The sequence below is a fragment of the Crocodylus siamensis genome, chromosome 4 (genome assembly GCF_052110815.1).
Source record: "Crocodylus siamensis isolate JL-2025a chromosome 4, ASM5211081v1, whole genome shotgun sequence".
NCBI lineage: Eukaryota > Metazoa > Chordata > Crocodylia > Crocodylidae > Crocodylus > Crocodylus siamensis.
Window position 1 is genome coordinate 170,102,438 of NC_143398.1, and position 27,575 is coordinate 170,130,012.

The 27,575-nt window shown below is 43.3% G+C and overlaps 1 protein-coding gene across 1 annotated transcript in view; it reads left to right on the top strand.

The window, feature by feature from the left end:
- Positions 1 to 27,575, top strand: part of UNC80 (unc-80 subunit of NALCN channel complex) — a 196,890-nt gene that overhangs the window by 164,126 nt on the left and 5,189 nt on the right. The window contains exons 52-60 of the mRNA XM_090041688.1: positions 1,316 to 1,439; positions 4,126 to 4,251; positions 6,164 to 6,287; positions 6,931 to 7,137; positions 11,669 to 11,853; positions 15,716 to 15,881; positions 17,161 to 17,340; positions 20,612 to 20,750; positions 22,880 to 22,936. Coding sequence (XP_089897814.1) covers positions 1,316 to 1,439; positions 4,126 to 4,251; positions 6,164 to 6,287; positions 6,931 to 7,137; positions 11,669 to 11,853; positions 15,716 to 15,881; positions 17,161 to 17,340; positions 20,612 to 20,750; positions 22,880 to 22,936 — 1,308 coding nt within the window. The remainder of the gene's footprint in view (positions 1 to 1,315; positions 1,440 to 4,125; positions 4,252 to 6,163; positions 6,288 to 6,930; positions 7,138 to 11,668; positions 11,854 to 15,715; positions 15,882 to 17,160; positions 17,341 to 20,611; positions 20,751 to 22,879; positions 22,937 to 27,575) is intronic.

Sequence of the window (27,575 nt, forward strand, 5' to 3'; positions counted from 1 at the left end):
GCATGAACCAGCTCCAGGAAACTACTAAGTATTGAGCAGGGTTGCAAATAGGGATCCAGCACAAGCACTGACTCTTTAAGGAGCTGCCTACTTGAAACACTGGAACTCATTTGACATCTCTAGGTTTTCAGTCTCCCCAGGTGCCTAACTCAAAATCTGGGGCTTGTTATGAGTATGGCACATGTAAAGGTGCAAGCATTTGGGGTTCTTGGGCATAACTGATTGAGAACAGCAGGCAGGGGACCTGTGTCCAGGTACTGTCTCTGTTATGGTATCAGGCACTCCTTGTGCTAAGAAGCCTTCTAGAGAGTTTGTTGTGGAGTGCGACTAATAGAAGAGTAGAGCACTAAGCCCCCTAGCAAGTACATGCCTGCCTCGCTCTTCTCCCCAGCATCTAGGTTACTGTGAGGCACCACAGAGACCTGGGAAGTTTCTTGCCCAAAGCAGAAGCTCTGTGAGATTGGAAGTGGGGAAAGCACTTTAATGCAATCTGTGTTGTATCTGCTGGCAGATAAAATGAGACTTGCATCTCTAGGGCTTTTGGTATGCCATCCTTTACAGGAACTGGAATTGCTTTAAAGATTGAGGCCTTTTAGAGAGTGGAGACCTTTTAGACATGAAAGATACTGATGCTGGAAGGGAGCGACCCAGCTGTGCTGACAGGGATGGTGAAGGTTAAGTCTGTAATACTGGCTGGTTTGTGCTCTGGACTCACTCCCACTGGGAGTCATTAATCTATGAGACTAGGCTGAGCTGTAATGGGAGCGGGTGTCACCGTAAGTACAGGATGCACTCCACTCAAGTTTGCATGGTCATGTCTGCACTAGGGAACCGGTGATTGAGCCAGAGTGGAATGAGTCTCTCCACCACAGAAGTGCAGTGCAGCTTCCCGAAACATAAAACAGTCAGCTCTGTCTCATTCTGCAGGTTCATCTGAGATGGCTGTCTATTGGATTTCCTCAGCTTCACCCTCAAGACCTCTTTTAAAGAGGCCAAGTCAGGCAGTGAAGCCCCATCCATCCATCCTCTCTCTTTTTCTCTGTTGTTGTTTGTGACGGGTTGCGTGTCACCAGTCCAGCGAGGCAGGAATGCCTCTGCTGAGTTCTCAACTGCCTCTCTAACTCTTGGTGTGCTCTGTGCTTTTTGAACAGCAGGGGTAAAAGTCTTCCCCTGTAACACACTTTGTTGTTGTCATCTTGGACGTCGTTGCTGTCTTACCCGTTCCTTGTTGGAGTCACCATGTATCAGTCTCCTTGTTTCGGAGTGTCTGGTGAAGGGAGTCAACCAGCTAACAGCACCTACTGTTGTATTCCAGGCGACAGGTTGAGTGGGAGCCTGCCAGCAATTTGATTGAAGGGGTTTGTTTGACACTTCAGAGGCAGCCAATCATATCCTTCCTGCCTCACCTTAGGTCACTGATCAATGTCTGTGTCAATCTGGTGAGTAGCCAAGTGGCAATCTTATGAAACTTTGCTAAACTTCATTCTTCTGTTGACTTCTCTGGACTGAAGATTGCAGTTGATCCCTTTTCCTGTCACTTATCCCCCACCCTGTGACTTTGTAGGTGCCACTAGAGACAGTGAGGTACATTTTCAAAGTGGTGCATGGGAAGATACAGGGACCGATAACTGTGGTCAGTCGATTTATTTATGTTACTTCCCACACACCACTTTGAAAATCTCCCTCTGCATGATGCGCTGAGAGTTGAGGGCTGCAAGTTGGAGAGTGGGGTGGTGGAGCCTGCACACACCTGGTAGAGGGGAGAGTGGGCCTGGGGACAGTGAGAGGGTCTCCTGCTGTGGAGGAAGCTATCATTTTGTCAATTACTTGGCTAATTAAAAGATTTACACAAGTGGATTCACTCTGACATTTGCAATGTCCCTGGTTTGATTTAGTGCAGGTTTCCATTGTACAATGTTCAGATCCCATCCTTAACCAATAGAATATATTGTTGATGTGTGCCTTGAATCTAAATAGTTGTAATTCCTGTATGAATGCGACTAGAGAGACAGTACAGGTTTCCCTCACTTTATGCCGTACATGCGTTCCTAGAAAACAGGACATAACTCAAATTTGCATAAAGGGAACCCACTTTACAATGTAACAAATAGGGATACGTTTCAAGACCTCGACTGTACTGACTCCCACACCCATTTCTACCACTTTTACAAGACAATTTTGGTACTCACCAACAGCAGACAGTACACACAAGCACAGGGCACTAACATAATGGGGATGGTGACTACAGAAACACGTGTCACAGACAACGAGCGAGGAGCACAGTTCCACACACGAGACTATATTTTGGTGCATGTCACTCCCACAATGCACCACACAAAGCAGCTGACTGTGGGCTTCTGCCACACTGATCACATAAGAGTGAATTTACCTTGCGTATAACAAATTTTTGGTATAAAACAGGTCATCACAAAAGAGCGAATTTGCACATACAGAAGCTGCATAAAGCGAGGGAAACCTGTACAGGCAGAACTCAGCTTGTATGACTATTCAGTAATGACAGCAAACAGCTAAGTATGAACTTGCTTTTGAGATCATAATACGAAGGGACAGAGTGCCAGATGCTCACCTTGAAGCCAAAGGAGCTATGGGATTGCGAACCAATTAACTTGTAGTACAAAAAGTACAAATATTGCAGTAGCACTTTTATTAAAAACTATTTTATTATAAAAAATGAAATTGTTTAGATGCTATTTTCAGGGCTTTGGAAAAGAAAGCTGATGATGCTGATTATTCCAAAAAGCTTAAAAAGTAATCCCATTTCTAATTAGAAAGTTCTGTTGACATTCATCAATATTTCTCTCTGTCTTTGTACAGCATTCATACACAACACAATGGTATGGGAACTCCAACTGGTTGCTGCGTTCCAAGTGACTTCTGTGTTGTCATGATAACAATAATTGATCAATAGCTGTTTGACGGACAGTGTTGAAACTGTGAGGCTTCAGACTGCTCAGACCTTGTCTATACAGGGAGGTTCCTACAAACTAATTTAATAGTATGAATGCATAGCACATTGACTATTCCCTGTTGACTTCCTGTGTGGACACTTATCATGCAGTAAGTGTGAGTTGGCATGGAGTAGCTAGTGTACTATGAAACCACATCCTAGTATGCTTCACAGTTGCTCCCTTGTGCAGACAAGTTCTCTGTGGACATGTCTACACCTTCATTAATGCACAGTAGTTACGACGCATTTAGTTTAGTAGTTCCTTAATGAATTACTAACTAAATTCACAGTAAGTACAGTTACTGTGCAGTAGCACCAGCACATGGTATTTTTGTGACCATTACTGTGTAGTCTAATAACACTGTGCTGTAGCTTATTAGCATAGGCTTTGACTGGCACACTACTGTGCGGTGTTATTAGGCTACTGCGCAGTAAGTGTCTTGTGTAGATGTGCCCTATGAAACTCTTTTAGTAGCAACCCACAAAAAAACAAAACAAACAAAAAACAGTGGCCAGGAAAATGGGAAAATCTTTCAATGAAAACAGGAGGCTTTTTCCTCTAAATGTAAGTCTGACTTTTTAAAGTCTAACTCTGGGATTGAATATTGATCTCCCCCCATCTTCTCCTCCCCCATTTAACTTTTAGTACCTTACAACTTGCTGTGCCTGAGGGGACACTGAACATTGTACAAAACTTGGATTGGATCAGACTCAGGACATTATTTTTCCAAGAAGTTAGGAAGAGAAGGACAAGGATTAGAAGTTAAATACAAACCTCCTGCTTTTATTACATTTTTTTTATACAGTAGCTACATGGCATACCCTCCAACTCTATCTATTCTCCCAGTCGAGTGCTGGTCATTCAGGCCTGCTACTGGGTACATTAATAGATGTACCAGTTTCCCTATGCACTTTGTCCATCCTCCTGGCTTTCCCTGTAGAAGTTCCCTCTCCTCCCCTTCCTTCCCTGGTAGAACCACCCCTTCTCCTCACTGGCCCTAGCTAGTGCAAGGCATTATGGGATACTCTTTCTTGAAGAGCACCCCAGTCTCATGCTGTCTGAAATGTACCTGTTTCTCTTTCATAGAGGTTGGAGGGTATGGCATGGATGGAACTGCAGTAGTCAGTACTGGTGATGTGCTCTGTTTGTATTGCAGGTGATGGGAGTGGTAGGACCTTCCAGTGTTGCTGATGGATTACCCCTTCTTCATCTCAGCCCTTATCTCTCGCCACCTCTGCCCTTCAGCACAGCTGTTGTCCGGCTTGTAGCATTGCAAATACAGGTGTGCCTGCCTTGCCTGTTATCAGGCCTGTTTAGCTTGTGGTTGAGACACCAATTCATAGGTGCTCTTTTTTTTCTGCGAAAGCTGGGCAAAAACTGTGGAACAAAATGTAACCTCTCCCCGAACTGTAGGGATTTGGAACATCAGGACTGAGTTCAGATCTCAACAATGGACTAGATCTGGAGTTGGTGTCAGTCAGCCGAACCCCATTGAAGTCAATGGAGCTATGTTGATTTGCACTTGCTGCAGATCCAGCACAGCATTTTAGGAGTCTTCTCAAGATTGTAAACGATGAGAAAAATCCTTTCTTAGGTCACACCCATGCAGCCTCACCAAACTCCCTGGGGTGCCTGGACTTTACTGAGCATGAGTTTGGTCCTATTTTAAGCCAGTGCTAACTGGTACTGTTTGCACAAACAGAGAAGAGAAAAAAGCTCAGATACCAATAGATGTTTGACCTGTAAACTGCTTACCAACTATCATTCTTGATTATCCAGAACAGTGAATGCATGGTGACCTCAATGGGAGGAATTTCATAAGTATATTCCTTTTCAGAGTAGCACCTTATATTTACTATTTTGGACAACTGTAGATTTTTTAAATGAGTTTGAAGGCAGCCGTCCCAGGTGCATATGGACTCTTTCTGCCTACATCTCCTTTATATCTCCTTGGCACAAAGCCAAAGGTGACAAAGAGCAACCATGGGGCAGAATGAAAGTGCAAGTTTCCTATCCTTAATCTGTATTTCTGTTTTTAATTAACCAATAAGCAGCACATCCATCATCCAGTTGAGCACTTGAACAGGTCTTTCAGAGCATGGGAAAGAAAGTTACTGGGCCAAGAGATCAAAAGACTGCACTGTTCTGTTAGAATGAACCAGGAGAGCTCATCCTGGAGATGAACATCGACACTGATTGGTGCAGAGACACTGCATGCTTCTTTCCATAATGAGAGATCACTTCCAATAAACATAAAAAATGACCCTCAGCTAGCTCCACCTCAAATCTTTGTTCAGATTTAAATCCAGACTCCAAATGAACTGTTAATTTTAGGGTTTTTAATGGGGAGTTTTCACATGCTTTATCCCCTTTTTCATGTGCTTTTCATGGGTTTCAAATAGGATCAAAACTGGAAATGCCACACTATCACCAGAAAAGTCATTCCTCTAGTATTTCCAACAGAATCTAAAGCTGACAGTCCCATAAGGAAACCTCTTCTCTTGGGATCTCCAGCCCACATTTGCATATTGAAGTGTTTCTAAAGTTCATTTTCAGCTTATATCTAAGTAGTCAACTGTTTAAAGGCTCTATTCAAGCTTTGAACACTCACTCATTGCCTAACAGTAGTTCCTTTCACCACTATTACTTCCGACATGGAGAAGAATCTGTTCATGGTGAAAGGACATTTTTTCCAGGCTGGAATAACTGTTGAGATGCAACTAAGTGTGCATTTTATTCATTTACAGGAAAGAAGGTCACCATAAAGTTAGGGACTTGGAGCCCAGGGAAAAGTGGAATAACCTCCACATTTAATAAATGGGTAGCTCCTGTAACTTTCTCTGCTCTTTTTTTTTAGGTAGTTTGGGCCACATGCTAATCTTGTTTATATCAGGATCAAAATGGAATAAACAGCACACACACTCCAGGGGGATTCAACTGGAATTACAACAGTATAAATGAGATTGGAATCTGGCCCTTTATCATGTGATTATGCTAAAGCAGGTGAAATTTAGATTACTCTTCAAATTCTCTTCCCTCATACAGGTATACTCAGAATTTGTAAGTTAATAGGGCCAACAGCTGTATTGTGTTGTTTTTAAAAACAAGTGTATAGGGATCATCATTCCCTACAGTGTATATACTTTTAAATGGCTGATGAAAATGTTTAATCCTGTCTTATTATTATTGCACAGGCTTTGAAAGAAGATTTTCCCCTAAGCCATGTGATCTCCCCATTCACCAATCAGGAGAGAAGGGAAGGAATGCTTTTAAACCTACTGATTCCATTTGTCCTCACAGTAGGATCTGGAAGCAAAGGTCTGATTAATTTAACAAAAAGATTTTCTTTTTCTTCCCCCTTCAAACAACAAATGTTTCCACTTTCCTACTCTCTTGCTTTTCATTTGGCTTCCTGTCCCTGGTAATATGCCATTAGAATTCATTGGGAAGATTGAAAAGCCTTCAGTGTGAGCTGCTGTTTCTCGTTTCCATTTCAACTGTGTCAGAGATCAGTCATTCTTGAATTCACTCTTTAACAAATGCACTCCTCCTTTTGAAATAGGTAACCTGACAAGGAGTGTGCTGGAGAAGACAAATTCCTCTGTAGTGTGTCCCAGAGTTAATGGGGTAGAAAGGATGGAGGGGCTCAGTGATTCTGGGTCACCACTGATTGCCCGCCACCAAATTCCATGCCTGTTATCTGGTGAAAACAGAGAATGAGGGTGGAGGGAAAGGGAGATGAGATCATTTTGCTCAAAGATTGAGATCTTTAATTGTGCCATGCTGCTGTGTGCGTTGGTGCTAAAATAACTTTACCTTTGCTCACAGGAGGAGAACAAGGTAGGGGATGAGTTTGGTGAAAGGGATGAGTTTGGAACTGAGTCTTTTGTGCTTCGATAGAATGTGGCCTGATGCATTTTCTTTCTGTCCCCTTTCTGCCACCCCTCTCCATGCACTACAGACAGCCCATGGCTGGAGCAGCCTGAAGTCCTGCTGCTGCTCCAGACTGTTATTAATATCCTCCTACCACCTCGCATCATTAGCACATCCCGCAGCAAGAACTTCATGCTGGAGAGTTCCCCTGCACACTGCTCCACCCCCGGGGATGCTGGGAAGGACCTGCGCAGGGAAGGACTTGCAGAGTCCACCAGCCAGGCAGCTTACTTGGGTGAGTAAAGTTCCCGTTCCCTAATGAAAAGAAAACAACAGCAAAAGGGGGAAGGGCATTCAGGACACCATGTAAAGCCACAATGGAGGGAGAGAAAATCCTGACAGGCTCAGGTTAACTGAACTACTTACAGCTGTTTCAGGTGAGGCCAAGAGGAAGGGGTAGTGCACAGAGTGAACTACGCCAGAAATAGCTAGAATGACAGTGCTATCTCAAGGCAGATAGAGGTGTTACCACAATATGTTTAGATAGACCCAAGTTAATTTAAACATAGCCAGGTTGGGTGCCAATAGCAGTGAAGCTACAGTGACTGTTGTCCTGACCAGGTTTGTACATCTTGCACAGAATCCTTTGGCATCTAAGGGCAGTTATACACGTGCTCCAGGGGACTGGGGGGAAGGGTAAGTGAAGAGGGTGGCCTATAATTAGAGAGGCTCCAAGAGCTGCTGTAATTAAAGTACTCAGAGAGTCACGTGTATCAGCATCTTTGTTTTGAAAAATGGTGGCGGGGATGCTTTAACTAAAGCATGTTTGAAGAGCTTTAGTTAAAGTTCCACCACCGCCATTTTTCAGTGCAAAGACGCTGATACATGTGATCCGGGAGTCTGCTGGAGTGAGGTAATTACCACACTCCAGCAGACTCAATTCATCGAGCATCAGTACTCATGGTACCCAAAGCAGCTAGGTTATAGTCAATGCATGCTGCAGTCATGCCATGTGACTGAAGTGTAGAGGGAGCTAAGGGTGGAAACAGATGAAACCTGGCATCTCATTTGTGATGCCATAAAAATGTTTATGGTTGCACAAATGGTGTGTGAAAGATGTTGCTAGTGTTTGTCATGCCACATCAAGGTCAGGGACAGACACTACAATAAACTGATATAAGTGATCTGAAACCATTTCAAATCTGTAACACAACAGAAGTTCAGTGCACATAAACCACTTTCAAAATGGCCAAAAGTAGTTTAAGATAAATCTGGATCGATGTGATATCAGACTGTACTGATTTAGTTTAAATTGGTTTATTGATTTTTTTTTATTAATATATTTCATGTTCCAGGTCAAATCAGCTAAATCAGTTCCAAATCATATTGATTGAGCAGAACTCAGTTGTTCCAAAAACCATATCAAGTGAGCAGGCGGAACTCAATTGTTCTAAACACCATGTCTGGTACTACAACTGGCGAGCCATCCCATCCCAGGCTCTCACCCTGGGACTTCAGATACTCCCAAGTCCATTGGCAGGCATCCTGTGTCTAGGCCCAAGCCTGGAGGTCATGGGATTTGGATATCTCTACTTCATCTTAGTCCACAAGAAACCGAGAACTACACTTGATCTGAGCCAAAAGGCCTAGAAGCAATAAATTGGTTTATTGAACTTCTGTCTGAGATCCCTTCCAGATTCAAGTTAACTCTCAGTCTTCCAGCATCCCAGGATGCTTTCTACCTCCCCAGAAAGCCTCCACATACAGAGTGGGCAAGTTAGCCTTGGCCCAAGCTGTCCGCTCCAGCCAAGCAGGGAGGTCTGCTCTAACACATCCTGGCTTCTGGCCTGCACCACTGCAGACACGTAGCTGCATTTCCAGAATCAAAAGAAAATTTCTATTCACTTATCTACAGAGTTCAGACTAACCTGCAAAGACTGAATAAATTCAGCCTCAGAATTTTTAACTGTCTGTACTTAGCCCAAAGGAAAATCAGTGGCTCAACAGCAGGTAGTGATGGACTCTGCCACTTTACTGTGGCAGAAGTCCATTATAGATTCATAGACAGATTCATAGATTGTAAGGGACTGGAAGGGATCTTGTGAGATCATTGGGTGCAGCCCCCCTGCACTAGGCGGGCAAGGTGACAGTCCAGTCTCCTCTTGAAGATTTCCAGGGTAGGCGATTGCACCACTTCTGGAGGGAGTTTATTCCACAGTCTGGACACCCTAACTGTGAAGAAGTTTTTCCTAGTGTTAAGCCTGAAATGGTCTTCCAGGAATTTGTAGCCATTACTTCTGGTTTTCCCCAAGGGTGCCCTGGTGAACAGTTGTTCGCCGAGCCCTTGATGTATTCCCCTGATATAGTGGTAAGGTGCTACCAAGTCCCTTCTCAGCTTTCTCTTTTATAGGTTAAAGAGACCCATCTCCCTCAGCCTTTCCTTGTATGGCTTGCCCTGCAAGTCTCTGATCATACAGAGGGCTCTTCTCTGGACTCTCTCAAGTTTTTCCACGTCCTGGTTGAAGTGCGGTGCCCAGAACTGGACGCAGTACTCCAGTTGCGGTCTCACCAGTGCTGAGTACAGCGGAATCACTTCCTTGGTTTTGCTGGAAATGCACTGGTTGATGCATGCCAGAGTATTGTTTGCCCTGCTGGCTACAGTATCACACTGATGGCTCATGTTTTTACTATGGTCTATATTAGTATGAACTGAGCCTAGGTCCCTTACAGTTGTGGTGCTAGTCAGTTCAGCACCACTGAGCCTGTAAGTATGTAGGAGTATGTTGGAGCCTGTAAGTATGTTGGAGTATGTTCATCCCCAGGTGGAGCACTTTACACGTCTCAATGTTGAACTTCATTTGGTTCCGGTCTGCCCAACCTGGAAGCCTGTCTAGGTCTGCCTGTATCTGCAGCCTATTTTCAAGCGTGACCACACCCCCCATAACTTGGTGTTGTCTGCGAACTTAGCCAGTGAGCTCTTCACCCCCACACCAAAATCATTGATAAAGATGTTGAAAAGCACTGGACCAGGCACAGACCCCTGAGGGACAGCACTGGCCACTTCTCACCAGGACGACACAGATCCATTCATTAGAACTCTCTGGGTCCTACCTGCAACCAGTTTTCTACCTACCTGACTGTCGAGCAGTTAAACCTGCTATCCTCCAGTTTTCCCATGAGAACATCCTGGGATACCAAATCAAGGCCTTTTGGAAGTCTAGGTATACAATGTTGACCTCCTCTCTCTTATCCAGGTGGCAAGTTACCTGGTCATAGAAGGAGATGAGATCGGTAAGACAAGACCTGTGTGTGACAAAGCCATGCTGGCTGTCATTCCGAATCCTACCTTCTGCAAGCATAGCACACATGGACTCCTTGAGCCTCCAGAGCACCTGCCTGCTCTCCCTGATTATAGATAGGTACCCCAGGGAATCTGGGGTGCCTCACCATAACCAGGGAAGTTGGGGTTCTCTCTCAGCCAGGTCTATCCCTGTGAACACAGAACTAGTCTGGCTGAGTGGGGAAAGCAGAGAGATCACATCGCCCTTTGTGCTGCATCATCAAGGGGCAATGTGTGTTTCACCCAATGAAGCAGATCAGCTGTGCTGCTTTATTCAGCGACGTCTGTTTCTAGCCTAAGAGACACTTCACTGCTTGACAGTTCCTTCTGTTCAGTGTTTTCTGTAAAAGGTAATAATTTGCTATTGACCTATACCTTATTACTACACAGACCTCTCCTCACAACTGCGCCCACTGGCTCAGTGACTTTTGGGACATAGATAAATGCATACTTCAGTGTAATTTAGAGCAGTTTTTTATAGCTATTTAAATGACATCGGACCAGACAGATGTACCACTATCCTGTGGTGGCAGCATGCAGGTCACAGCTGTTACTGCACCTCCCCATTAGGTGCAGGAGAGCAAATGACCGTTTGTTTGCCGTAACAAAATAGCTGCAATAAAATGGCTGCCAGTGGTACTGGCTGAGCCGTAATAAAATGGACAGACAAAATCTAATCCACTGTTTTATTCTGTTGGAACTTTGCTTTGATTCTTTCAGGGCTAATTCTTCACTAGTTTAGGCAAATTTATCTGAGTTTTGGGGATATTATCTGTTTACAACATTTTTATATTGGTATGATGTCAATTAAACCTGTATAAACATGTTGTCTGTTCCAGCCTTTGGCAAATCAGTAGAGAAAGGTAGAGTAAAGGCTCTCCCTGTTTTGCTAGCTCTTCTCTCCTTATTTCCATTTCCCTGGATCCAAGGTTCAAACTACCTAATGAGACATGCATAGGGGGTTCTTGCTTCTTTGAATGGGCATATAATCTAAGTCACAATCTAACTTTTAATAAGCAGCATAATTTTGTATCTAATCTTGTCCATTCACAGGATTAGGGAGTTATATTAGTGGACTGTGGTACTTGGCTTGATCGAACACTTCAGATTTCATTTGGTACTGTAAGGTCCCTCTTTCCTGCCCCATAAATGGCCTAGAAGAAACACTTCACAAGTCACATAGTGACTCCCCTTCTAGGGGAGTCCAGTACACTGGACTGCTTGTAGAGATTAACATTTCAGAATAAGGAAGAAGTCACTGAAATGAAAAAGACGTAGATGGATGGTAGGAAAATCTTCCAGGAATTCACTGGAAGATGCTGGGAAAGGTATCCATGATTCCTGACTGAGCCTTTTGTTTAAACTAAGACTACCTTACTACTCTGTACTGCACCCAACCCTCCAGTCCAAAAATGTCTTTGCAGGATGATGTAAGCAACTCTGACTCCACAACACTTGATGTGTACTGGGTTTTGTTTCTTTTTAGCCCTGAAGGTGATTCTTGTTTGCTTTGAGCGCCAGCTTGGCAGCCAGTGGTACTGGCTAAGCCTACAAGTCAAAGAGATGGCCTTGCGGAAAGTGGGCGGGCTTGCCCTGTGGGATTTCCTTGATTTCATCGTTCGGACTCGTATCCCAATCTTTGTGCTCCTGCGGCCCTTCATTCAGTGCAAGGTAATACCACCCTTAGTCCTAGTGTCAGTTTCTTTGTTAAATAATAATACTTTTAGGCAGGATATCCCAGAGTGCCTTGCAAAGGAGAATGTGACAGAGGCTTGGGGAAATTGCACTCTTAACATTTGTAGAAAGACCAACATTTTAGAAGTCATGACTCTCTAATGAACCTGTATACAGGACCTCTTGCACCTAAGGATCATTCATCCAAACAGCTTGTCATTGGGCAATACAAAGACTGAGTGATAATTATAGTAGTTCTAATCCAGCTGATCCGAGAAGCTACCGATTGTAATATGGCATTGTAGTGGGTTATCACACAGCTTTTTTATTTTCCTTGGGGCAAACTTGTCCCCACAAGATGACCTACGTCCATAACAAAAGAAACTCATAGACTAGCCTCGTACCTGGGGTCCCTCCACGGACCTGGAGAGGGCTGTCCTGACTCTGTGCTGCCCCCTTAGCACCATAGCCTTCCCTCCCTCAGCATCCCTCCCTGGGAGCTCTTAACGCCCTATTGGCCAGACGGTCATCCCTGTCAGCTGGCCCCATGCCCTTGAGAAGGCAGACTATTACTCGTTAACCCCCCACAGCGGGGCTCCCACCCTTGAGCCATGCACCCCGTTACACATCCCCCCTCTCAAGAGTGGATTCCAGGATACACTCTTCCCCTTTCCTCAAACCCCAGCCCCCCTCTTGGGAAAAGAAGTCTGCATTTGTGTGTGCTGACCCAGGGCAGTGATGTATCAAGAAATTGAAAAGTTGTATAGGCAGGTACCATCTTGTCAATTGGGGCTTAGCCTCCTGCATGGTGTTAAGCCTTATTAAAGGGGCATGGTCAGTGACTAAATGAAATTAGGCCCCTAGGAGGTAGTAGTGCGGGGCCTTAACTGTCCACTTAATCACCAGGCACTCCTTTTCTGTGATGGCATATGTCTGCTCTCAGGGAAGGAGTTTCCTAGTGATATACAGCATGGGTGTTATCCATCCTCAGACTCCTGAAAGAGAACCATCCCCCGGCCGCACTCTGAGGCACTGGTCTGCAATATAAACTCTTTCATTAACTCTGGGCTGCATAGGACTGCATAGAAGCCATTTTACTGCCCCAAATGCTCTCTCACATTTGGGTGACCACTGAATTCTTTGCAGTGCTCCCTTCCTCAGCATGTCAGTCAGTGGGGCTGTAATGGCTGCAAATTCTGGGATGAATTGCTAATAGTAGCTGGCCAGTCCCAGAAATGACTATATTTGCTTCTGGGTTCTTGGCACCAGTGTTTCCATCAGGCCTCTGCTTTGTTTACTAGGGGCCTGATTTTACCATTGCCCAATATATATCACAGTCTATATCTATATACCCCAGGTGACACTGTTGTTAGACCAGCTACTCGTTATCACCTGCAACTCTTCTTTCACCCGCTGGTGGTGGTCTGCCCATGTGTTGATATAGCCAGCTCCATATGCCTGCCTGATGCAGGCAGAGTATTTTGTCCATTAAATGTTGGAAGGTTGCTGGAGCTCCATGTAAATGGAAAGGTAATGTCTTAAATGGGTAGAGCCATCAGGGTGTTGCAAAGGCCATGATTTTTCAAGAAGCTGGATCTCAAGGATTTTGCCAGTATCCCTTGGTCAAGTCCAAGGTGGTTATGTACTTTGCATTACCTATTATCTCCACCATTTACTCTATTCTGGTCACAGGTTACACGTCACATTTTGAAACTGTGTTGACTTCGCAGAAGTCAATACAAAATCAGATGATATGGTCAGGTTTTGACACCAACACAATTGGACTAGTGCACTCACTTGCCAATTCCTCTATTATTCCTAAGTCCAACATCTTCTTAATTTCTTGTTTCACCACTTACCACAGTCAGCTGGGATTCTCGAGTGTCCCTTTTAAATTGCACAGCCTGGAGGCTCTTTATTTCAACCCATTGAGTCAGGGTCAAAGTCTTCCCTAGCTTGAGGCCTGCTACTGGATCCAGGAGGGCATCCAGAACATCCAAACCAGCTTCCAGTAGACATGTAGAGCTCAGACAGGCCCCTCAGGCCTTCCAGCGTTTTAACAGGTTAACATGATATATCTGTGAACCATGCCATTTCCCCTCCCAGTGAACTTCATTTACCTGACCTACCCTCTGCAGGACCTCAAAAGATCCTTGCCACTTTGCCAGTAACATATTCTTGGAGGAGGGGAGTAATAGTAGGACTCAGTCTCCTAGCTGGTAGACACGGAGCTAAGCATTTTTATTATATTGCTGTTCTTGCTCTTGTTGGGCTGCTTTGAGATTTTTCTTTGTGAGAAGTCATGCCAGGGCTAACGTTTCCTGTAGTTTCAACATATGCTGAAATATGTTTTGTGTCACTGTCCCCTGGGCCTGCCAGGAGATCTAACACTCCTCAGGGCTGCCTGCTATATAGTAATTCAAAGGGTGAAAAGCCTGTGGATGACTGTGAAAGAGGGTATGCCAACCAATGGGACAGGCATCAGTGGGGCCTTATGAGTGAATTGGAGGGCAACCTGCTGGAACTTTGGGCAAGATGCACAATAAACTTTGACTTCCTGGTATATACCAGGCCAAAAGAACCTCACCAGCACTCTATCCTGGGTCTTTTCCACCCCAAAATAGTGCCCCCCAAAAGCTACATCATATGCCAGTTTCAAAACCTGGACTCAGTATCGTTTCAGGACCAACAGTTGGGACCGCTAAGCCCCCTCTGACATTGTTTGTGGCCACACTTATTAGGTGGTCCCCCCTACAACTCCAAATGGGGATCCTGGATTGCTAATTTTGTATCCACTATGGTCCCATTGGCCTACCCCAACTGGCCATACTGGATCCTCCCTTCAATCTTGGCCTTCCCCAGCCTAACCCAGCCCACCCTCCCAATGGGTTCCCTGACCCTCCACTTCCTTTGGATGGGGGGCCAGATCATATTAAACTCTGACTCCCTTTCTGGAGCCTCTGCCTCCCCAGTCATAGCTGATGATGGATTTTAAAATCCTTGTGTTCTCCACCATGTGTAGCATGCTGTCACTCAGGTTTTTGTTTTCTCTGGGGCAAACTTGCCCCCCAGTGGAATACCAACATTCGTAACAAAAGAAACACATAAACAATCAGCAAAGGGTTAACTCAAACCTGTTGTCCTTCCATGGTCTTAAAGAGGACTATCCTGACTCTGTGTTGCCCCTTTGGCACCATAGTCTTCCCTCTTTCCCTCAGCTTCGCTCCCTGGGAGTTTTTAACTTCTTCTGATCTAGACAGTCATCCATGTCAGTGGCCCCATGCCCCAAAGCAGGCAAGCTAGTACTCATTAACTCCCAGCAGTTGGGCTCCTGGCCCTGAGCCATGTACTTGGTTACAGGCATGTTGGTGCAAAATAAGTCTCATCATCCGCCCTCCATGATAATTTGGCTGGGATAATTTGCCTCATAGTATTGATGAATAAGAATAATGGAGAGTACAGTGAAATACATTGTCTGTAAACTCAACGTCCACTATCCTCTTGAGTGGCAGCGCTGCTACAGAAGGGACAGAAATGAATTATAGCATTTTAGGAATTCCAGAAATCAGGGTTTTCTCATGGGCCAGCATTAAATGTACTTACAGAGAACTCCTTGTAAGGTGGGCAGGTGTTTCATCTTGCATTGTTAAGCCTTATCCTAGGAACAATGAAAAAAGCCCTGACTTCAAAAGGAACTGCAGGGTTTCATCAGTTCTCAAGATCAGTGCCTCAGGTGGTTACATGGAGGTCTTTGATGGCCATTAATGCTATCAGAGCGCTTACCAGCTAAATGTAGAGCTAAGTGTTGTGATGCCAAAGTGTTCTGTTGTTAAATCTGTACTGTATGCCTCTTTCTCAGCTGCTTGCCCAACCAGCAGAGAATCATGAAGAACTGACTGCCCGACAACACATTGCTGACCAGCTAGAGCGGCGCTTCATCCCACGCCCTTTGTGCAAGAGCTCCCTCATTGCAGAATTCAACAATGAGCTAAAGATCCTGAAGGAAGCAGTGCACAGTGGGTCAGGTGCGGACATCCAGGGATGGAGAGGGGGCGGCAAAAGAAGGAGAAGGGTGGACTTATCTGAAGGTGTGCATTGGGTTACAGTATCATGCTGACCTCAGCAAGCAATGTTGTTTATTTTTAAAGTGAGTTTCATCCTAGAATTTCAGGAAGCTTATCTGCATGCACACACACATACACGCACAGAGCCTCTCACCTGTTTCTGCTGCTATTTTCAGCTCAAGCTAGCTGGCCCATCCTGTGCTGTAGGCTAAACCTGTCTGAGTGTCCATTGAGCTGGTAACTTTCCCATTTTGCAGGTGACAGACTTCATTTAGATCTAGGTATTCTGAATTCCCCTCTTGTAGGATTATTTGCTTATTACTCAGTAGCAGGCATTTTTTTTTCTCATTTCTCCTGTAAAGGGTGGTTCAGCATTTTGGACTCCTCCAAACTTCTAAATCAGTGATTCTCAACCAGGCTGTCACAGCACCCTAGGATGCCTTGAGATTCTTTCAAGGGTGCTGCAGGGTGCCCACAATGTTAGCACAATGTTAGGTGTACAAACACAAATCACAGGACAAACCTAGAGATTTTAAATACAAATCTGTAGTGTTAAAAGCATTCTGCCCTATTGTGGTCTTTCTGAGTTCTTTGCAGCAGCAGAATGGCTCTATTAGGTTTCTGTAGTAAAAAATTAAGGTAAGACCGAAGGTGAGCATTTATCTGAGGGGTGCCTTGGGTCTAAAAAGTTTTGAGATCCAGGGCTGTACAAGATCAGTCACATACCCACCTCTACCTCATCCTCCACCCTCATCATATTATAGTGACCATTTTCTCCTCTAGTTTGTTGCCACTAGAGGGCGGCTCTTGCTTACACAATATAGCAAATATTCTGAGCTTCAATCTAAAAAGAAAACGGATTAGCTCACCTTACCTTTCTTTCTTCCTGCCATAAACATTTGCCTTGCTTTACAAATGACAAAGTTGGGGCAGTGGCAATAAGGCTCAGGGAGAAAATCAGGGAAGAAAAGTTTGCAGAGCCAAAGGTCTGGAACGGGTGAGCTGAGCCAGGGCAACAGTACGGATCTAGCACCAAGTAAGCACAGCATACTTTTTCTCTGCCTTTAATCTCCTGCTTCAATAGCAGAGCTGTTGCAGTCAACTGTGCTTCCATCCCACTGTTGCTCATCCCTTCTTCCCCATCTATCCAAACTGAAATAAAAGGTCTTGCCCTTCTCGAACAATGTCCTTTTCCCCATAATCCTGACTGTCTTGGGCTTGGTTTCTCCCATCTGTGCAGCCTATCAAGGGAAGACTTCGATCAGCACTGTAGGCACCTCCACCTCTGCCTACCGCCTCAGCCTTGCTACCATGTCCCGCTCCAACACAGGCACTGGCACAGTCTGGGAGCAGGATAGTGAGCCTTCACAGCAAGCTTCGCAGGACACTCTGAGCCGGACTGATGAGGAGGATGAAGAAAGTATGTGTCTACTGCTACAGGAGCAGAGTAAAGTTGAATCTCTTTACCCAAGCTCAGCTCTGATCTACAGAGAGAACAAGCCATTGATCTGAGCAGTAAAATATTCTGCAACTGCTTGGTGTTGAGGCCTTGCTAGGCTTGCACCCAGGCAGCAGCAAATAGTGGTTGCTCCCCAACTTACAGTGTGAGTGGAGGTTGCATGTGGGCTTCAGGTTAAAAACTAGGTGTGGCTGCTTCTCAAAGCAGTTGTATATCTTGAGTCCAGGTGTGTCTCCTTCCTTACTCTTGGGCACAAGATTGCCCAAGGCAGGGTGTGGAGAGAATTTAGCGTAAGAGACAGGAGCTGAAGTGCAATCCCCATAATACTGAGAAGGTGTTTATCAGTTACCTCTTTGGCCTTAATCTAGCTGACAGACAGGAGCTACCTGAGAACTAGTGTAGCAGACATTTCGCTGCTATAACACCTTTGCTTTCCTGTTCATAATTTTTAACCATATGTTCATGCATGCAGCACAGAGCTGCACTGTGTAGGATTAAGCTGTGGGTAGTGTCTGCCTACTAGTAGCAGAGGCAATACAAGCCGTGCATTGTGAGAAATCTCCTGGTACTAGTTTGCAAGGAGGGGCTGGTGACTCTGCCTTTGTTTTAATTGATGTGGGTTTGCACAAACCTGTTTTCATGTTGAGTGTGCCAACCCCTGTGCTCTTAGGAAGGCTGCTCTCATGCCTGAGAACAACTGCAAGGGATGCCTCCAAAGCAGCTTCACAGCTGTATTTCTGGTTTGGACACATGTGACTGAGAAGGGGTGAGTGGGGCATGAGTGAGGGTACCCTCTCAGAGCATGGAGTAGACATTTTATGTGGTTTCAGCTGAGTTGCACATGAGACATGGGGATCTGCTTTAATTGAATTTGATATCAGTAACTCCAAGTTTTGCATACATTCCCTGAAAACCAAAAGCCAGGAACAACCGTCTCTCTGCCTAGCAGACCTGAGCTTCCCATTCCTCCAGCTTTTATTGTCTTCTTGTGATGCAAGTATTGCCTCCATAGCTTGAAACCTTTCCCTCTCTCCTTTGCTGCTTGAGGGCAGCTGGATGGTCCTAGGAGACAGTAGATGCATGAGTAGCTAAGGCAGGATGCCTCTGGAACAGGATGGCCAACCTGCAACATACATGCCACAAGTGGCATGGGCAGCCTGTGTGTGGCACACAAGGGCAAGCAGTACAGTGGCAGATAGGGCAGGGAACAGAAAGCAGGGCAGCAGATTGGGCAAGGGAAGTGGGTCAGAGTGGCACTCAGGGCGGATGCAGAACTAATGTATGGCACACCTGCCAAAAAGTTTGGTCTCCCAGTGCTTTAACACATGAAATAATGTGATGGCTTGTAAGATAAAGGAATTAATTGTACCTTAAGGGAAAGGTTTAGTTTGAAACAAGGTTCAGCCCAAGTTTGCTGATGGGCTGTTTAGCTGGTGATGATGGTGTCCATTGGTCACAGTGTTGGATTCAGTATGAATGACTTAGAATAAGCATTTTCCCATTTGCCCAGGTCCATAAAAGCCCTCAAGCCAGACCTAAGTTAACCTTCATCTGATTTAAAGCTATCTGACATACCAGCATGGGTGTGCAAAAGCTACCAGAACAACAGAAAGAAATTAATCCAAAATTAACTGCAAAAGAGCTTAGATAATGATATGTTGGCAGCAGGCAGCTCAAACCTCTCAGCAAGAAGTATTAACACTATCTGGTAGGTTAAAAATGCCAGCAAGTCAAAATTGATCATTTGATCTTTCAGTATTACAAGGGGTGTTGGTTGCAGCCATGTTGGTCTAAGGACACAGGCAGACAAGGTCCTTTGAGTAAAAGTGAAATCTTTTATTAGACTGGCTAAATAGCTGGGAAAATTGACACTTGTGGGATTTTTGTTACTTTTTTCCTGATATTTTATTTCATTTCCAAATGTCATTAAAAATGTCAAGCATGTCTAATAAAAATCCAACAATCTGCACAGTCTTGTGACAGTATGTGATGTATTTGAGTCATTTCAACCTTATTCCTGTGAACACAACATTAGCATTTTGAGGAGGGGGAAAAGACCTTTATTTTTGCAAGTGAAAACCTGTTGATTTGGTAAATCTCTTCACTGCTCCTACGAAGGTTAATAATGTTGTTTTTTTAAATCATAAAATTTATTATCTGCAAAATGTCCATGTTCTCAATCCAAGTTGACCCTGAATTTAAGATGCCTCCCCACATAATTAGATTCTATACATGGAAACATCACCAACTTAAGTTATTATTTTCCATGTACAGAATCTAGTTATTAGAGGGGCATTGTAAATTTGTCATCCCCCATGTGCCACTGCTGCAGGCAATGGGAGCAGGCAGTAGAGGGGCAGGCAATGGGGAAGGTCAAGTAGCCTGAGCCACTTGCCCCCCTGCTGCTTGCCCCCACCCCAAATCCCTACACCTAGCCCCCTACGTTGGTGTCTTCACCCCTGTCACTGCCTGACCCCCTTCTGCCTCTTCTCCTTCAACCTTTGCCTTCCTCGCATCCCGGCAGTCTCTGCCTGCTCCCCACACATGCCATTTACCTTCCAGCTCCAACATAGCTTAAGCCTGATGCACTGAGTATGTTGCTCCAGCCGAGTGCACTTGCCCCAGCCTGGCCCAGTAGCAGCAGCAGCAGTGGCAGCCTCAACCCAGGCTTCAGGCCTGGCCAGAGCTGCCACTGCCACAACAGCTGTTACTAGGCTGGGCTTGGGCTGAACAACAACATGCTCTGTGCCCCAGGCTAGAGTGGGGCTAGATCCAGAGGGTTAGTTGGGGAGGATGCAAGGTTGGGGAAGGCAAGCAGCAGGTCAGGACTGCAGCGAAAGCTGCAGCAGCCACCTGCCCTCCTGCCACCTTGTATTTGAATCCAAGACAAAGAGCTTTTTCCCCCCCCCACGTTAAATGGGGCGAAAACCTCATTCTGGATTTAAGTAAATACAGCAAAAGCAATTCCATTGCAGTAGTAACTAAAGATCCTAGACTTCCACTCTTACGAGCCATTTCCTAATAGGGAGGGCTTCCTAGGGAAGCCCCACACTCTGCAAACATTTGATGACCACACTGCTGCTACTCAGGCACAAATGAAAGTACACGTGCGTACGTTGGCAGGAGTGGAATTTGAAGACCTCTGAGTCGTGAATGCGTGGAAACTGTAAACATGTCACGAGGATTTGGGATGACTTTTTCTCACTCTCTCCCATGTCATTGTCGTTTCTAGATGACTCAGTGAGCATGCCCAGTGTGGTAAGTGAACAGGACGCATACCTTATGGGTGCCATTGGGAGGAGGCGATTCTCCAGCCATATCTCCAGCATGTCTGCACCTCAGGCTGAGGTGGGCCTGTTACCCAGCCAAAGGTAACGTGCTTTTTCATCTTTCCCAATATAATCCCAAGAACAGAGGGTACCTTGAGTGTGACTCAGTAATAAGGGATGGTAAAGTCAGTGCCAACTTAAGAAGCTGATCCTGTAGTATTTACTCATGCATTGCAAGTAGTTCCATTGACATCAGTGAGAGCACTTGACTGGGTAAAGGCTGCAGGGTTTGATATAAAGATCTTCCAGTACAGTCTATATTGCATAATCTTCATAAGAGCCACATTTCATTGTTAGAAACATTTCCTTCTAGCAATCTCAGAATCTTACAGCACCACTATTGTTTCTCTGCTAATGCCATTCCTGTTACTGTATTTGATATCAAAACCATTGGCAGGATTTTAGGGTGCCTGAGACTCTTAGAGGTTTCATTTTATGGGTCCTAAATACAGCACTTGAAATGAGTAGAGAGGAATCCCAAGGTACTGGGAAAATCTAATGCAATCTGTGTCCATCTCAGAACAGACTCGTTTTCCTCTGGACATTACCTCATCTCAAAAAGCAAATGTCAAATATGAAATAGGATTTGTGACATTATTCAAAACCGGAAAACTTGTTTGTCCACTGGAGATAATCTCAGATGCCTCCTATTACTAGAAGAGGAGGAGAAGGTTGTTAGTCAGATGTGAGTCTTAGACCCACAGGGACAGTTTTTTTCCAATTCAATTCCATTATTTGTGCATAATCAATATTTATTTATTTTTTTTGTATGTGGCACAGATTTCTAAAGAACTTTGACAAAGGGAGAACATAGAGATGAATTTGTCATTCTCTGCAAACCTTGAAACGTGATTTCTGCATCCTTTCTTGACTGGCTTAGGAAGATAAAGCGGAACTGGGCCTAGCCCAGTCTCAGTTGTAGTTCAATTAGAAACAACTGTGATGCATGTCACAGCTTAAAAGGAACAGATATGGTTTATACCAACACAGATATGGGAAACAACTTGCAGAAATCCAAGCTAGTAGATTGTATTCAAGAGTTTGCATAAAAGAGGCTTCTGAGGATTCATTTGACTTTTAAACCCATTTCATTTGGCTGACTTCCTTCCTTCCTTTAAAAAAACAGTTTTGCTGCAAAATTTCCAATATGCTGTATGCTGCATAATCTTCTAAAAGTCTACATTTTGTTGTTAGAAATATTCCCTTCAAGGAGCCACGAGCCATAGTGCTTGTTGGTTGGTGATGTTAAGAAAAAATGTGTAGTTACAACATAGTTTTGGACTCTTTGCCTTTTAAAGCATGTAATCTACTGGGAAAATCTCCTTTTATATGTGTAGAATAGGCTTAGTAGATATCATATTTCACAGTCACATAGCCTTTTTATTCATCATGGACAAGAAATAGTCACTTGGCTTTTTGTTGGTATTAAAATGTAAACTAATTAATGTTTAGTAGTAATGTTATTGCTTTCTTGCTGGTAAGGTAGCAAACCACTTTTGTCCTTCTGGATGCTTCATCAGAGGCAACACGTTGAAATGGAGAGGGAGTCAATGCAGCAGTAGAAGCAATATTAATATTATTGGGTACAGATTTGCTGGTATATGTTTCAGCTGTTACTTAACAGATTCATTGCAGTGTAAGACAAAGCTTTCAGGAGGTTTAGTCTTTTAATGGAACCAGACCTTGGGTGTAGTTTGACAAGTCATGGAAAGTAGATTAGCATTACAGGCACAAATCTCAGTAAGAGAACTGATGTGTGAGGGATAGGGGAAAAGGTTATGAAATGAAGTGGAAAGTAAATAGGACATAATATAATGCAGTCAGAAAAATGGCTTTGAAAACTGTTTCCCACCCTTATGTTCCCAAGAAGTGCTATTATATTAACAAGCTTCCTAGCTCATGCAATGTACCGTATAAATTTGGAGGTGTCCTTGGATCATAACCTCCATCTAGAGATTGAGTCTTTTATCCAGAATTTAATTTAGCAGATGTTCTTTTTTCTGTGCCTTGAGCCATAAGTTCTGATGAAACAGTGCAAGACCAAATGATTTTACCGTCTTTTTTTTCTTTTTCTTATTTCGTTGATATTTTTTTTCCTTAAAAACAGAGACAATTGCATGCTTTTTGCATTTTCTTTCCTTAAATTCTTCATCTCCCTGCCCCTCCTGCAGTGAACCTAATGTCCTCGATGACTCCCAGGGCCTGGCCGCTGAGGGCAGCCTCTCTAGGTACAGTGTCAACACTACCTGTCTGTCAGTGTCTGTGCTGGGAAATAATCGGTTCCCTATCTCCTCTGTCTCTCTTACTCACCTTTTGTCTCCTTTCCATTTCTGTCTCTTGTTGTTCATTGATATTCAGGCCTGCAAGTCAAAGGTGTAGCAACCCATCTTCAGTTTTCGGCTTTGATTGCCAACAACTTCTAATTGTTAACAATGTTGAGGAGTTAAAAAAAGGTTCGCTGGGCTAAAATATTTGTCTGTTTTGGATTTTCCCCTTGTTAGCTATGGTTCTGAAAATATGAGAAATAGTATGCACAAGATATTAAATGTAATCTTTTACGAGCATCAGTGTAGAGACATTCTTGTAAAAAGATTTGTCATTCTATACTCTCAATACTGTCATCATGAAACGCTATTATAAGAATAATGTACAGATCATAGGCATTTTCTTTTATCGTTCTTTAATAATACTAATCTTGATATTACTTACTGAGTGCAATTCCTTATAAATGTCCTTATAGTAATCCCCACTTATTACTATGCATTACTATTGTTCACATGCTAGCCTTAGAAAACATTCAGACAGACACTTTGGATAGTCAAAATTATGCTGGCAGTGACAGAATACAAACTTGTGAGCTCCTGCTTCTTGTGAACAGGGGAGTTTGTTCTTTGTACAAATAATATTATTGCCATGTCTTTAAAATATGTTGGTTGTACGATTTCAAAGGGAGGGCTGCACCTTTAACCATCAGTTCAGCCTGCTACATCATTTTTACTGTTGTGCTACTGTGGCCACACCTCTCAAGTGATCCTCATTAGGTGGGAAAGATTTTGTTCATCCCAAGAGTACCTTTGTTTTGTTCTGGGAGGACACAACCCCTGAAATCTGGTATGTAGAGTACACTGCATTGCTTTGTTATTTTACCCTGCTAGACTAAAGATGAGGACACGTTGAGAGGCACTTGTGTGAAATAGTATTTTTTTTGAGATTTCACCATTTTTTTTATGCTGAAAAATGGGAAATTAAGTCTGTTGTTGGCTTTGCCATTTAGATCATCCCCATAATTCATAGTGTCATTTGTGTTTGCGTGTGCTTTGCCTTGACAGATCAGTCTCTGATTGGTGGTAATGTGGAAGGGCTGTCAAGAAAAGATGCTTTCCTTTGGTAGAGTCAGGAATGTTATCCTATAGCAAAATGTATTTTGTTCCCAAAATATCAGTAAGGCACCTGTCTGATAGAATCAACTGAGCAACATTTCACACGCTGAGACAAAACAGAAACCGTTCTACAAAAGAAATTAAGTGCATTCACTTTGTGAGAATTAACTAGTCTATGTTTGGGGAGAGCTATGTTTGAGATAAAGACAGTATGGCCTAATGAATAAGTCCCATCCCAACGTTAATTGTGAAATGTCTTCACGCTATTACATGGGAGTCATTCTGCATGACAACTCTTCATGACAAGGCCAGGTATTTTATGATAGATGAGTCAGTTGACAAGGTCAAACTCCGTAATTAATTTTGGTCTCTGAAATTTAGACATATATGCAGTGGGTTGCTATTGGATCCTAGCATGTCAACCTTTGCCAAAAACAAGACATTGTCTCCTGTACTGCATTGTTACAGAGTTTTTCCTAAAGTAGAAAATCATTTGGTACGTGTGGGGAAGTTGGTTTATACAGAAAGAATATTTCTGGTGATGTTTTATTTTCTCAGGGAAAGGCACAGACATCTGCAGGAAACACTTTTATGCCACAAAAGCTTAAAAGAGAATGAACGTAGTGGAGCAAGCTAATCTAATCTCTGTGAAAAAGGCTATAATTTTAGTTCTGTAGAAGATGAAAAGGCAATGTTTTAGCTGTATGGTATGTACTTAAATGTGTAAATTGGATTCTTCTTTTAAAGGAGAGAAGCAATAAAACAGCCAGACAGCATAACTGCTTATTGTACTGTGGAGATCATTGATATAGCAGAGGGTAAATACACTCTTATATTCAGGAACATTAGCTTTAAATAAATCAGGCTGAGATTTTTCTTTAGATAACTTTGATTTTAGCTCTCAAATACGTGGATAAAAACTGTTTAGAATTGCCTAATAAATTCAAAGTTCAGTAGTATTTACCCTAGGTTAATGGAATAACAGATTAAATAAAACATGGTTGAAGGCAGGAATTTCAAATAATTGAAAAGAGCAATAACAAAAACAACAGTAAAGCCCATGTACCAATTAGAGCTACACTTATAAAAGAAATGAAGACAGAAAGAGAACAGCATTCATATGCACATTATGGAGAAAGAAGGGGGTAGGCGATAAAGATTTCTTCATAACATGATTTGTTGAGATTATAACTGGAGAAAACAGGGGAGATTTCCCCAAAGCACAAAGGAAAAGGATGAAAACTTCTGTGATTGGAAGCTGGTGCACAAAGAAACTTTTCATCATGATTAATAAGGAAAATTAGACCAATGAATATAGCGAGTGTATAGGAATATCTTTATGTTAAACTGATTCTGACAGCTGAAACGCTTCTGGGAAATTGGGAGCTGGATTTAATCTACATATTAACCCATTCTCTGCTAGTCCTTCACAGCAAATGTGAGTTACCTTTGTCCCAGAACAATCAATTGACATACTGGGAACATGGGCCATTCCCAATCTCTTGAGAAGTACAGCACATGCTTTCTACCAAGATATTACCAGGATTTTTGGCAGTGACTATAATACATTTAATATTGTTTTAAAAATATTTACTTGCTCTTTCTGGTTTTTGTTTTCCTCTGTCACACATTTATTTGCTTCATTATTTCTTGTTTATCTTACTATAAATACCAATTTGATAAAGTTATTTCACTATGATTTGAGTGTTACACTGGACCAACATTTGTTGCAGTGTTGACAACAAGCATCCATGAATTCTTGTTAGTTTGTCTGTCTCTGTCCTAACCTTGTGAAGGAAGTAACATGATTAGGAAGACGCATCGCCTGTCGTGGGCATGCAGTGAGTGACCGAGCACCAGTCATGATGGATGGGGACGTTTCCAGCTGTGTTCTCCCCAGATAAATCTGGTTTATGCAGTGTAACAAAAATCTTATATCTGATCCCATTTTCACAAAAGAGGAGGAATAAATTGTTATCTGAAATGGAATTGGATTTAGAACTGCTCGACATAATTCCTGTGAACTGACCTCCTGAATATAAGGCAAGAGCAGCAAAATAGTACGCTCTTGGCTGTGTTTAGCAGACATTGAAAGGCAGAAAAGGAAGGAGAGTATGCATGCATCAACAGTCCCTAGGGTACTCATTTTCATAGAAACAAGGTGGTTGGTGCTCTTGCAGGGAAGAAAACAAACCATGATGGAATCGAAGCTGCCGGGAAATTCAATTATTCATCTTAAATTCGCAGTTGTTTCTCTTTCTTCCTTACTAAATTTGGGTGAATCAGTGTAAAAGGAGAAAGGGATAAAGGACAGTCACATTAGGGTGGTGCAGGCATCTCTGTTCATCTCCACTGTTGTGCTTCTCACTGTTTGCCAGCAATGGACCTCCCCAGTCTATGCTCAACTTGAATTATACCAGCTTGTGCAATGTGTCTTTGATGGAGACACATATCCATTAGAATGCTAACCTTGTCTCACTTGTGTTGTAAGGCAGGCTTAAGCCCTGAATGCAAGATGGGAAAAGCAGCTAAGTCCAGCCTGTCACTTGTCTCTTCATAGCTTGTCTTTAATGCACAGATCTGTTCATGGGAATCATTTTTCCCCCTCATGTCTGTGTCATGTCTACAGGAATCATGTGCCATCCTTGATTAATGAGGTTCTCAAAGTGTTTGCATGATGCTCATTTGTATAAGTTCCACTACTGTAAATAATAGGTTATTTAAACTGAATGTAACTTTAGTCTTTCCTACAGAGATCAGCCTCTCCATTGACAGAACTAACAGACATCATTCTTCCACAGAAACTGCAAGAACCATCTTACCATAACTTTATGGTAGTTAGCCGCTTAGTTGAATAGCCAATTCTCTTGCAGCACCGCTTTAAAATATATTTTGCAACCTTTAAAAAATAAGTTTGATTTTATTTTCCACTTAAAATTATTCACATATGGATATATATCTTAAGTCTCTTAAAATTTCCTGGAGCAAGGTTTGCAGTAATCTAGAAACAGAAAGTTAACAATTTCCCTACAATTTCAAGCACTAGGCATGTCAAACCCAAGGGAAAAAATGTAAATGCATCCTCTCGGCCTTAGGAAGCTTCAGAAAGTGTCACTTCTGGAGTTTACTGGATTCCAAGCAGTTGCACGTGCTGTAAAGCCGTTGTCTGGGTCAAGAATGCAATGCTGCCAACTGGAAGTAGCTTCGAGGACTGTGCCATTCATACAGGGATAGTCTTTTCTTGATATTCAGAATGTTTTGTATGTAAACCATATGGAAATCACATGCAAATATTGAGAATATGCCCAGAGGAGGGTGTTCTCTCTTTGTGCTCAGCAAAACCACTTTTCCAGTAGTGTAGCTATAGTAAACCTGCCAAGGTATTAGCTCCATTTTTTTCTCTTCCAGTATGCATAAGTCTGTAGAACAAGCTTCACTTCTCTTAGAGGCTCTTACCTTCTCCAAAGGAGGTGGCAAAGCCCAGGAA